This window comes from Sceloporus undulatus, chromosome 6, assembly GCF_019175285.1.
Source record: "Sceloporus undulatus isolate JIND9_A2432 ecotype Alabama chromosome 6, SceUnd_v1.1, whole genome shotgun sequence".
In the NCBI taxonomy this organism is placed as follows: Eukaryota; Metazoa; Chordata; class Lepidosauria; order Squamata; family Phrynosomatidae; genus Sceloporus; species Sceloporus undulatus.
This window is the reverse complement of record NC_056527.1, coordinates 101,920,762-101,933,345: the sequence shown is the minus strand read 5'-3', so window position 1 is coordinate 101,933,345 and position 12,584 is coordinate 101,920,762. Positions and strand designations below refer to the sequence as shown.

Genomic DNA, 12,584 nt, shown 5'->3' with positions numbered 1-12,584 from the left:
TACTCATTAACAAAAAGACCAAAGAAAGATCATTCGCCACAAGGAACGCACCATTTAAAAGCAAGCTATTGGCATAGGGGGGATTATGTTGCTGGCTAGAAATGAAAGGTGTAGAATCTGAGTAGATTGGCACAAAAAGGCCACAAGTTGGCTACCATAATGGCTCCTCAGAGAAAAGACTACAGATAGACAGAAACATCTTCATGATAGGCAGTCCTGTTGTTTGAAATAATTTCACACAGGTATCTTGCTCTTATCAAGAAGTTTATTTATTTTAAAAAGACATTCCTACACCCTCATAGATTTTGGGTACATTATGAAAGTGAGTTCACGTATAATAACAATTCACACTGATTCATATTGATTTTATTAAACAGATAGCCTCAAGAAAACTGAGTGAAGCAAATGCACTGTAAAAACAGAAAGATGTCCTCAGAAAATCTGATTGAATGACCCTCCCTACTGTTAACTGGAAATGCCTGTAATGTAAATTGTAGCATCATGTTTGGGGAGTGTATTGGAGAGATCAGATTCAATGCTTCCCCCAGATTCTATATCCATCATACTGTAGCTATTCCAATACATTGTGCAAGTGAAAACTGTCACATCTGAAAAGGAAGGTTTTGTTTTGTAAAGAGCGGGGAAAAAACCAGAGGCATATTGTAGGAATGCTAGAAGAATTCTCTCTCAGTGTATCTGGGAAAAACCTAAGTTGCATCACACAAGAAAGTGTGAAGGTGGAGATTATCTGGACACTCTGTTGTTTAACTCTCTGGTAAGAAACTGAGATGCAGTCTTGTAGAATCCCATTGTTAAAACAAAGTACAGAAAATTAGAAATGTATAGTTTCAGGAGATCACAGGCTTTTAGAATCAGATTTCATTCACCACTTGTGGGTAATTTATAGAGGTCATCATGACTTCATTTGTAACTCCAATTCATAATCTCCAGAGTAGTGCACAAATATCCTTTTTGATAGACTATTTAGATGTCTACATTCCCCTTTAGCTCTGCCAGGGAAGCAGCTGTGGACAGCACATCCACATAGAGGTAAGGCAACTGGAGGCAGAAAACACAGCAGACATATTGAAGATGATAGAAACCCAAGTTTCTAGAAAGTACTATAGCTGTCTGAGTTAAAATTGAGAAAATATAGTTGAAGAGCAGCAACAGTCTGTGCAGAAATTTCAGTCATTAGCACAGGGATGAAGGGGCAGCTCAGAGTCCAAAATCCTTAAGGCTAATATCACATCCCAGAAAGGTATTGCCAGCCCACATGCACTCAGCTAGCTGAGGCCCTGCAGTGAAGAAAGAGAGGATTAGGCAATGTACAATACATTATTTCTGGACACAGTCATATCCACCTTACTGCTTTGATGTAAAGAACTATCCATCTATTCACTTCAGATGGTCCTGGAGATGCACTGAGGAAATCTGTCAAAGAAGTTTTGAAGGGCATCTAATCACAGAGACGAATGCCCTGTTTTCAGGCAGTATTCAAAATGTTTTCCTGGAACTGGGAATAAGGGACCACCTAACCCTTTGTCATCCTTTCCTTACATAGGAAGCAACACATCAGAAGATGAGATGGACTTGTTTGTTTGGAGGCTCTATGAGCAAGAACCCTGGAAATTTTGCTTTTATGAAACCTCTCCTGCACAGATAAGAACCTCTTTTCTCCAGACACATAGCTTTCTACATTAGTAAGCAAAGACAGCAGAGGAGAGCTAGGTATCTCCTATTCACAAGTGCAGGAAGGCACGGTGGAAGGATTTGGGCTTAAAGGACATAAAAGCTGCTACTTTTCCTAATTTTTTTTTGGGGGGGGGGGGAGGATTTAGTATAGTTGTCATGTTGCTTGCTGGATGAATTATATACAGATCATGATCATTTGTAATATTATCTGGTCTTGATTTCCAGTTTTTATTTAGAACGAACACAAGTAACTAGTCCTTGTATCACCAGTGACACAAGTCAAACTATCTAGTCACTTTTCTGGACCATTGTTTTGTGAGAAATGAGTCTTCTCAGCCTTTACTGACCCATTGTTTTGAGAGAAATGAGCCTCATATTTTAGCCTATGACTGAGATCACATCTCTGGGGTGTCAGAAAGAGATCAGGGCCAGCTGGAAAAGAAAAATAAGAGGTTCATTTTGAACCTACTGACAAGGGCAGACAACTATGAAAATTTTAGTGTAGCTATCACTAGCCAGCAACTATCCACTACAAAATAAAAAGAGCAATGTTAGGACTTTGTGCTTTCATCTTTCTCTGTCCAGCATGACTCATGGAACAGGATTCCATTGTGCAATGCAGCAGACATCTATGTAAGCTAAGAGATATATCATTGACCCTCTAAAGTTGTTGCACTTTTGCAGCTGCTTTCAAAATGGCCCAAAATGTCTCAGTTTCTCTCCTCCTCCTCCTCCTCCTCCTCCTCCTCTTCCCACTTCCCCCCTTTGTTCTCACCTTACTTGAGTTGCTGCAAAATGAGTTCATAGAGCAAAAGTAGTCTTCAATCAATTAACTCAGAAGTGGGGAGAGGAGGTGGCGGAATCTTGCTTTTCCCAGTTGACACAGAGAAAAGCAAATTGCTGCAGCCTCTCCTAACATGTGCTCTTTTGACCACACTCTGATGTTGCTTGGCCACATGTGTCCCAGTTTTTAACTGTGAACTTTTGGAGCGTATGATATCATACTCATCGTACAGAATATATATTGGGAAATGTAACTTAATTTTATGCTTAAAACATAATACACACAACACTCTGAAAGAACAGTCCTCGTTGTCATCACTAAGCAAGTTCAGCATTTCCCTACCTTTTTCTATCCCTTTCCCTCATGCTGTACTCCACACATACCACCTTTACATTGGGATGTTGCTTGCCTGCTGCTGGCCACAGATTTGAACACAGATAAGAGAGCATTCCCCTGTGTAAATGATCTGAGGAATTGGCTGGACAAGCTTGGCCTCAAGCCCAGGAGGCAAATCCCAGCAAAGAGAAATGTCCATCATTACTGGATCAATGGATTTCTTCATAGACTGTAATGCCTGTAGAATAAGAAAGATCTCATAGTAAATTGGGCAGGGGATTCTCACAAGCCCCTATTGCAGGAGTAAGAGACCAAGCATGTGCTGCCTTCTCCTTCAACCCCTACCCCCTCCTTTCTTTTGCTTCATTGTTTAATGATAAAGCAATCTTCTCTACTTTACAGTTACCATTGCTGCTTCTGGGAGGGTTCTCATATCTTTAATAGGCTAAATGTGAACATTATAGGTTCTCCTGCCTTAAATCTATGTAAGTGTTCTTATAGATACCATACATTAATCTGCACCTTGGGAACAAACTGCACACACATTCTAAAACACAAATGTTAAAAGTAATAGGAGTGTTAGGAGGGCAGATACATTTCACCTCTATCTTTCACTTATGGTTTGTATGCTGAATTCTCAGCCAAAGAAACATACAAAACATGGTAGTGACTCCTTCAGGATTGAGGCAAATATTCCCCCCCCCCCAAGCTGTTTTCAACTGCTTTTCCAAGTGAAGAGAATGAACCTTGGAAGAACTTCTGTCTGAAACCACTAAAAACTGTGGCTTCCCTCCATTTTCCTATTCATCATATGTTTCATGTTCCTGTTGAAATGGCACAGCAGAAAGCCTGAAGTCTAGAAAATGGAGATGACATTAGTACTGAAAGGAGAAATGTGGGGAAGAGAAATGTGGGGAAATTGCCAAGTCAGATCATGGATCCATGTAGCTCAGAAAAGAATATACAATGACTCGCAGTGTATCTCCAGGATTTCAAACAGCAGTCTTTCCTCAACCCTCCCTGAAATGTTTGAGGTAGAACCTGGAACATTTTGCGTCCAAAGTATTTGTTTTATCATTGGTCTTTAGTTCTTGTCCATGTTTTGGGTGGGTCTAGTGTATCACAGTATGATGGTCATCGACCATAATAAATTTCATTTCATTTAGTGTATCACAGAGAAAGGCAAAACGGCTGGGTGCTACTCACCTTGGCCTGCATTTTCTCTGTCTCGTGGATGAACTCAGCAGAACCATGACCTGCTTCAGCCATACCATTTAGTGTATGGAAGGCAGACCATTCACCAATTCCAAAGGTGAAGCATCTGTAGAGGAGGAACAAAAAGACCAGATCAAAAGCCTGCTTTAAACCACAATGAGGTACTGAAAGAGATATCAGCTATCAAAACTTGCTATCCAGCTAGTATTTTATTCCTTCTATCAATGAAACCAAGAGTTTCTCAAAGAAGTGAGCGCTGGATTCTAAGGCCATGTTTGAAGTTTTGCCAGAAAACTACTTCACCTTCTTGCTTCCTCAAGGCTACATCCATGGCCAAGTCTCCATGACCTTGCTCCATCCTTTTCAAAGGATCACTAAACCTGAAAACAGGTAGCATGCAGAATCTAATAATCAGTTCTTACCTGTGGGAGCAGCTGTGAGTTTGAACTTCAGCAATGACCTCATCCATGTCAGATGTTTCCCTATGTGTGAATATGAAGAGCTAAAGGGAAGGAAAGAGTTAAAAGTGAAGAAAGAATCTTCCCTTTCTCTTTATATTGGCTTAGTGATTAATCGAATCTTGATAGAAATATTTTCTCAATCCCAAACACTAAAATGGTAGGTGGCTTGTTGTCAGCAACTAGAATCAGCTTTCCAGTCTGTAGGACTAGTTCAAATCCTCCTGAGAGATAGTATCTCAAGACTGATTGTTATATGCAAAAGTATGAAATATGTTTAAGAGGATAGTGAAGTACAGAGGGAAGGGGTTGAAATGCAAAATCTCAATGGAACACAATTCATTTGACTTGCTAACTGTCATCCATGCCTTAGTTTTATCACATCTTGACTACTGCAATGTCCATTATATGAAGCTACCTTAGAACAGTGCCCATGAATCAGTTGGTGCACAGGTTGTAGCAAATCTGCTAGCTGGTGCATAGTATGAAGATCAGACAACTAAGACACAGAAAACCATGATCCCACTGCCAGTTACTTTCCAGCCACAGTTGTTTGTTTTAATCACTGTCTCAGCAACCAACTCTCCAACTTTATACCTGCCCAGATACTGAGGAGAGGCCTTCTTGAGAATGCCATTACTGGTAGTAGAGGCCTGTTTGATGGGTACATGGAAGAGGCTTTCTCCTGTGTTTCTCCCAGATTCTGGAATGCACTCCCCCCCTTAGGGCTCATCTAGGCTAAGCAAAAGTTTCAAGATTCATCAGGAGTTGTGCCTCATACTTTTCAAGATATTTTTAATCATCCATACAACATACCTCCTGCCATGGTCTATTTCCTGTGAATTTTCTAGCCATTATATTTTAAACCCTGGGGAGTGATGGTTTTATTCTGTTTCAGGGATTATCAATATAGGCAAGGGTAAATTCCCATGTCTGTATCCATTGTTGTGTTTTGCATTGTACTTCTGAGTGGTCCTACTGATGACACACTGAATGGGACTGTGACCTTTGTATAGGTAACAGGCAATGTGCATCCTTAAAGAGCTACATAGGACCAGTTTGTCATTACACATCTAGGGAATTTCAACAAATGGTGATCTCAGTACCTGGCGAGCATATCCCTCATAGCATGGTTGGCTGTAAATTGCCTTTAGTGGTTGCAAAATCTCTGCTTCTCCTAAATTGGCCTTTAGTGACATCACACGCCGCAGGGAGTCCAACATGGTCCACTGTGTGTACTTTACACTCTTCCTGCAGAGGACAATATAGAATATATAGTGCAAGAAGCTGAGTTCCCTCCCCTTATTACTAGCCACCCAAGTTTCTGCACTGCAGAAATAATCCAGTTTTGACACCACTTTAGCTGCCATGGCTCAGTGCTATGGAATCCTGTGAGATTGTGAGACATTTAGCCTTCTCTAACAGAGAGCTCTGGGGCCACAACAAACTACAATTCCATAGCCTTGAGCTATGGCAGTTGAAGCAATGTCAGAGTGGATTATTTCTGCAGTGCAAATGCAGCCTTTGTCCTTTGACTCCAGAATTTCCCTGGCCAGGCTCATACTCATCACAAGTATTCACATGGGTCCTCAAAAAGCCCACCAACCCTCAGCCCCAAATACTTTAAGCCAAATAAAATATCTCCATCTTTTCCTCTTACTTTAGTTCTACCTACTCCTCTCTTCAGCAGACTGACTGCATTTTAACTGATTAACTGCCCAGCTTCAAGTCACTGAATGAAGCCAATGTACCAATGTATAAGTATCTACTCAGAAGTAAATCCCACTGATCTTATGGGGGGGGGGTATTCCTAAGAAACTTGGTACAGAATAACAGTTTTAATCAGCATTGCTTTACTCATCAGAGAAGTTCCTTGAGAATTCTGAATAAAAGGAATTTACTATCTGAAACCAAAACACTTAATAAATTAAATTCTATGTACTTCCGATACATGAAACTGTCCCGGCATAATTTTAAGGATGAGGTGAGGACCAGATTTTTAAATCTATTTCTCCAGCTTCTTTTAAGTGAATTGGTCAAAGCTAGGAGGAAAGGAATCCTTTAATTTTTATAAGCTGGAGGTTGGTCTGAAAAAGAAAAGAAATTAGGAAGAGAATCTAAAGTAATTGTTAGTAATATGATCCTTTTGATGCTTACGGGTAAAATGAATAGTAGTTGCATCCAAATGCATAGATGTTGAAGTAACTTCCCAATGGGAGACTCTTCAACAGAAAAATCAGCATTTCCTAAGATAAAAGTTAATAGTCATCCTGCCAGGTAGCCTTAGTACACCAAAGTAAATCAGTGATACTATTTCAGTAAGTTACACAGTCCTAACTGATCCATAGACTGCCATTCTGTGAATAATTCCCTGTCTGTTTCCATTCTACAAATCTTTCTTTGTATGTCCCAATATTATTTCATTCAAGTGTTCATGTTGTGTGTATTAAATTAAACTGGTTGCCACTCTAATTCCCAGTGCAGAAAATATATAGACAATTCACCACAAAAATGCAGGGAAAAAAGCTCTTCTATTCTTTATAAGATGACATAAATATGGCTAAAGGTTATTTTTAATTTGAATCTTGTCATTCTAATCTTTTGCTGTCTATTATTTTAGCTGCCTCCCATCCGTGTTTTGCAACTGCTATTCAATTCTAACCCACAGGTCATCCTTTCTTGTCCAAAACTGTTTCCATTGTGGTCCCTTTGGGTCCAGTCTGGTAGCACCTTAGCACTCTGAATACGAGATTGAGAATCTGGGTTCCTCCCAGTGCTGTAAGACATGTTGTTGGAGCAGTCCACCAGGAACAAGAATTCACCAGTAGCATTCAGACCTGGTTTTGGGGCAGAGACCTTGGGATACAAGTTAAGCAGAAGCACTGGCTCTCTCATCAGTGAACCTATGTTGTAAAAGAAGAAGGGAAGGAGATGCTATATGAACAGGGATTCAAGAGACATTTCCACATGCAATTGCAAACACTTGCAGCAGGCATTCATAACCCCTGCCCACATGCCAAACCTCCAGTGCTTTCCTTTCTACCATTCATAATCCTTGCTCACCTGGATCAACCCCAGGTTTCCCAGGTTCTACCAGTGCCACAGGCTTATGAAAATCCTCTTCATAATATATCAGCAACTCCACATCTTGGTCAAAGTGATGCCCTTCTGCCAGGGAAATCTTGAGTACCATAAATAAAAACAAGAGGGCTTGATATGATGTCATAAAAGCTCCAAAAGAACTCTGTTCTCAGGTTTACCATTGTAGAAAGCCAAAGACATGTGGAATACAGTGTGCAGTTATGGCCACCACATCTAAAAAAAATGTTGCAGGGTTGAAAAGGGTAGAGAAAGCGGCAAACAGAATTATGAAGGAACTGGACTTACTCTCCTATGAAAGCTTTAAAAATGTAGTCTTTTAATGGTGTCTTCTAGCACTACCACCAACATGTATCGGCTATATACTGTCTTTCCCTCTTTTGAGGGTTTTGTTTGGGGGGGGGTAAGACATGGATTTAAGAAATGGTGATGAAATACAGGAGGAGTAAAAATTTAACGTGACGTTTAATTTTATCGCATTGCCCCCAGGGACAGTCTCAGCGCAGAACGAAAGGGAGTGGGATGGGACTGGAAGGTGGCCAGGGATGCATTTTATTGCACACTGGAACGCTGCCACCAGACATTCCCATTCACAATCAATCCCAGAGGAGGCAATTTTCAGGAACGCTTCTGAACAGTTCCCGAAAATGGGAACGTCCAGTGGCAGTGTTCCGGCGTGTGATAAAATGCATCCCTGGGTGCCTTCCGGTCCCAGCCTGCTCCCTTTTGTTCCACGCCGAAACCGTCCCTGGAGACAATGCAATAAACTTAAGCGTCTGCAATAGTGCTTCCTATCCAGAGGACAGACATTTAAGGTGTGCCACCCCTCAAGTAACAACACTGATAGACTGAGGCTTAGATATAGCTATCAGCAATATTGTCTCTCCAAATACATGCAGTTAAAAATGCTCTTTCTGACAACACTTAACCCCAGCTCTTCAGCATATCAGTGTTCTCACCTGGGCAGTCGTGTGGTCTTCTGTTGTGTACTGCAGGCCTGCAAGGGTATAATTTGACTCCACATGAGAGATACCATAGTGAAAATCCAATGTGGTACTCAGGCTGAACAGGCAGGAAAGTTGCTCCTCAAGAACTTCTGGTATGCTCTGCATGGCACTGTCATCTTCAGAGGCTACATAGAGGGATACAAGTAACAGCTTGTTAGTTGATATTGTTGTAGAGGAAAGACATAGACTATAAAAGATATCTGAAGAGGCATCAAAGACTTGGTAGTGAGGGCTGGGACACAGTAAAGAACCTCAGTGGAGAACTTTTGTTGGGGTAAGTAGGAGGAGTTGGCTGGTTGTGAAGAAGTTTCTTACCCTGAGGTACATAATGAGGATTTGGTACAACTGGCAAGACAAAATGGGTGGCCCCACCAGGTGCCGGAGCCAAAGCCTGGACATAATGTAGTTTTAGTGTGGCTTCTCCATCTGGAGGAAGGCTACCCAACATGCATCCAAAAATGTCTCTGTCATTTGGATCCCATTTAAAGAGGGCAGCATCTTTTCCCCAGATTTCTTCTACCTTTTGCTTTACCTGGAGAGGATGAGAGAAAGAGGAGGGGAGGTACAGAGATCTTGGACAATCAAAAACATGGATATAAAAGGACTGGAATGAAATTGTCTATTCTTCTGTTCCCCAATCCTGCTGTTCCCATGGTTTAATTATTGATAGATAATTCTTTTTTTCTTTCTTCCTTCCTTTCTCTTCCCCACCTCCCACACCAACACAGCCACAAGGGTTCTTTTTGAAAGGAAGAGCCATTTTAGAACTTGTCCACAAAGGAAAGAGAAGGAAGAGAAGGAACTTTGCATATGTGTATGTAAATAAGTGTGTCCACATTATTTACATTTAAATGAATATGTGTATGAGAATGTGTCCCATCCATTTGTGTGGGGATCCACACAGCTGAGCAACTGCTGAAGAGCTGTGTGGTGACCACTGCATGTGGTCCACTATAGTGTATATTCCTCCCCTTGAGAACCTCTGGAAATGATCCCCCCCCCTTCCCAACTATCACCCTCACCCAGAAAAACAATCACTTATGAAAAACATAAATTAATGAAAATCAGGTTTTAGCCTATTTCTGATGTTTCCCCTTCTTGACTAATGAAAATCAGCAGTCACTGTTAACAATCCACTTCTTTCCTTTTGCTACTTTCATTAAGCAATAAAATCCCAATGTAGTTGTTCATAAATTGTGTAAGTATACCCTCTCTCAAGGTGAATCCCCTTGGGTTATTACACATTCCTATGAGGTTGCCTGGCAATTGGCCCAGATTTACCCAGTGAGCTTTATTTCTGAGAAAGGGGCCTCATTCCCACTTACTGATAAATCGGTTTCCGAGCCAAATCCATAATTCAGTTTAGCAGCAGAGCATGGTTCACAATACATTTGTGCTGGGGGAGACCGGCGGGGGGGGGGGGGTGGAGGAGGCAGGCCAGGAGGATGGAGCAAGGTAGTGGAAGAAGGCAGGGGACAGAGAGGCAAGGAACGGAGAGGCCAGTTATGAGAGAAGCATTGCAGCTGCCCCCGTCACAGGGAGTGGATTTGAATCCACGTGGTTCCCACTTGGGCTGAATCAATTTATTTCAAAGTACAGTGGTACCCCGGGATACGAATGCGCCGCCTTACGAAATTTCCGGGTTACGAAAAAAATCCATTGAAAAAAACTGTTCCAGGTTACGAAGGTTATTTCGGGTTACGAAAAAATTTTTGGTGCTTTTCGGCGCTTTTTCGCACGAAATCGCGGCTTTCGCTATTAGCGCCTATGGCTTTTTCGGCTTACGAAGATTTTCGGGTTACGAACGCGGCGGCGGAACGAATTAAATTCGTAACCCGGGGTACCACTGTAAATAGATTCAGCTCAAAAGAGCAGGGAAAAAACAGCATCTTTTTGATGCAGGTTAAATGGGTCAAAAGCATGGCCTCCCTTTCGGAATCACTTCAGCGATTCGAATTAAGTAGGAACCATGCTCTTCTAAACCGGTTCATACCTAATCACGGTAGTGGAAATGAGGCCAGGGTTTCAATCCAGGTCATCCTGATCCAGGTGTAGTATTTCACCTACTCTGCTACACAGATTTGCAGTAACGCCATCAAAATAACCTGCAGAGGCCTTTATAATCTATGCAAAGCTGACTTCCATGACTAATTCCAAGCACACAAATTAGCTTTCTGTGTTTTGTTTTTTAAAACATCTCAACATACTGAAGTATTTCTGATCCATCTTGAAGATCATATTAGACCCTAATATCCCCTACACTTTGGCCTACATACCTGCTCCTTTTCCATGATCTGGGCTTCAGCTCTTTTTCCATCCATGATGCCTTCAAAGGCATAGACAGCAACATCCTTGTCCAGACGCACATCAACAACAACCTCCAGGGAAACAGTGTCTTTATTCTTGTACTGAAGCTCAATCACAACGTTTGCTATGAAATCTTGGATCACCACATCTACTGAGATGCTTTGGATAGGTACTAGCACCCAGATGCAGAGAAGAGGACAGAAAGGTGGGAGAATCTTAGATAACTAGCTTCTCATTTATTAGCAAAGTTAAGGCTTTCAAAGTAGGCAAAAGGAGTTCCTAATCTTTTCAGAAATAGACCTCTCCCATATCCTTCCACTTACTTTTGCCTCCACTGGTGGGACACAGAGGAGGACCCCTCCTGCAGACCTGTTTTCTGACAGGTACATATAGGGAGAGGTGCTCTTTCAAGATATAGTTCTGCTACTGATAACTTCCAGGAAAACAAATTCTCTCTCTCTCTCTCTCTCTCTCTGGAAAAAGGGCTGGTCTGTAGCAGCTGGTGGGCTGCACCACCCGTGAACTTTATGAATTTCAGCAATTTCCCATTTCCTTCAAGGCTTGTGTTTTTTCTACTGTACATTGGGCCCTTGGTATCTGCTGAGGTTTGGGTCCAGGATATCAAACTCCATGGATATTCAAGTCCCATTAAAGACAGTGGCTCAGTAAAATGGTGTCCCTCCTATAAAATGGCAAAATCAAAGTTTCCAACTCAGCCATCCAAATGGGTGATGGTCTTTAGCTGGAACTTAATATCAAATAAGAAAAACCTCTAGATAATTAACTAGATCTTTGAAGTTGGCACAGGGTTTTAAACACACACACACACACTGCTCCCCTCCTTCCCCAACCTACCTTTCTTCTCTAGTAGCATTCTTGAATCCATTTTTGTTCATGGAAGCAGCTTTGTCTGTGAAGAATCTATTGAAGTGAAGTATGCATTATAAGATCAATTACTGTACTTTAATGAAAGACTTAAACAGGGACATTTCTTCATGCAGACATAACCAATTTTGATTTTAAAAAGGGAGAACAGTAGATTACACCCCATGCCACCCCACCGTGGTCAAGGTGAACAATAGCCGAGATCAGTAAAGTTCCTTTGGCATCGCAAGCAAAAATATTGTAGATATTTCCCCCTTCATGGAAGCAAAAGTAAAATAACAATATAAAATAACAAGCAATTGGATTTTTTTCCCTCAAAAGCTGCCCAAGATAGCTATGTAATTCTGACTATTAGCAGACATAGCCCTGCCAGTGTGATGAATTTGGATACAAATTAGTCTTTGACTAATGAGTGGAAGATAGGACTAACCAACGACATTGTTGTCTGTTGCAAAGAATAACACACACACACACAAAATTTCTACACATAGATGTTAACCAATCTAGCAGCTAGATCTTCAACTCTGGCTCCCTTTACTGCACCTGAGGGCAACAGGTTAATTTATAGGCCACAGAGTGGTATTCTGCCACTATGTACTGCTAGGCAATCTGCTTAATGATAGAGCTGGACTTAGAGCAGTGGTTCCCAACCTGTGGGTCAGGACCCCTTTGGGGGTCAAATGACCCTTTCATGGGGGTCACCTAAGGCCATCGGAAAACACCTATTTAATTACAGTTATGAAGTAGCAACGAAAATAATTTCATGGGTTTGGGTCACCACAACATGATGTGGTGTAT

The 12,584-nt window shown here is 41.5% G+C and overlaps 1 protein-coding gene across 4 annotated transcripts in view; it reads right to left on the bottom strand.

Moving 5' to 3' along the window:
* Positions 1 to 286: 286 nt before the first annotated feature.
* The window catches only part of LOC121933033 (von Willebrand factor A domain-containing protein 5A-like), a 13,059-nt gene continuing 761 nt past the window's right edge, over positions 287 to 12,584 (bottom strand). The window contains exons 2-12 of one of the 4 annotated variants that reach the window (XM_042472241.1): positions 11,757 to 11,822; positions 10,871 to 11,073; positions 8,910 to 9,126; positions 8,547 to 8,719; positions 7,552 to 7,669; positions 7,151 to 7,391; positions 5,595 to 5,739; positions 4,453 to 4,532; positions 4,022 to 4,136; positions 2,822 to 3,053; positions 287 to 1,298 (exon numbers count right to left, since the gene is read on the bottom strand). In XM_042472241.1, coding sequence (XP_042328175.1) covers positions 2,868 to 3,053; positions 4,022 to 4,136; positions 4,453 to 4,532; positions 5,595 to 5,739; positions 7,151 to 7,391; positions 7,552 to 7,669; positions 8,547 to 8,719; positions 8,910 to 9,126; positions 10,871 to 11,073; positions 11,757 to 11,787 — 1,509 coding nt within the window. In that variant the 5' untranslated portion in view covers positions 11,788 to 11,822 and the 3' untranslated portion in view covers positions 287 to 1,298; positions 2,822 to 2,867. Of the gene's footprint in view, positions 1,299 to 2,604; positions 3,054 to 4,021; positions 4,137 to 4,452; positions 4,533 to 5,594; positions 5,740 to 7,150; positions 7,392 to 7,551; positions 7,670 to 8,546; positions 8,720 to 8,909; positions 9,127 to 10,870; positions 11,074 to 11,756; positions 11,826 to 12,584 lie in introns of those variants that run through there. The other 3 variants (XM_042472242.1, XM_042472243.1, XM_042472240.1) reach the window with 3 other exon arrangements.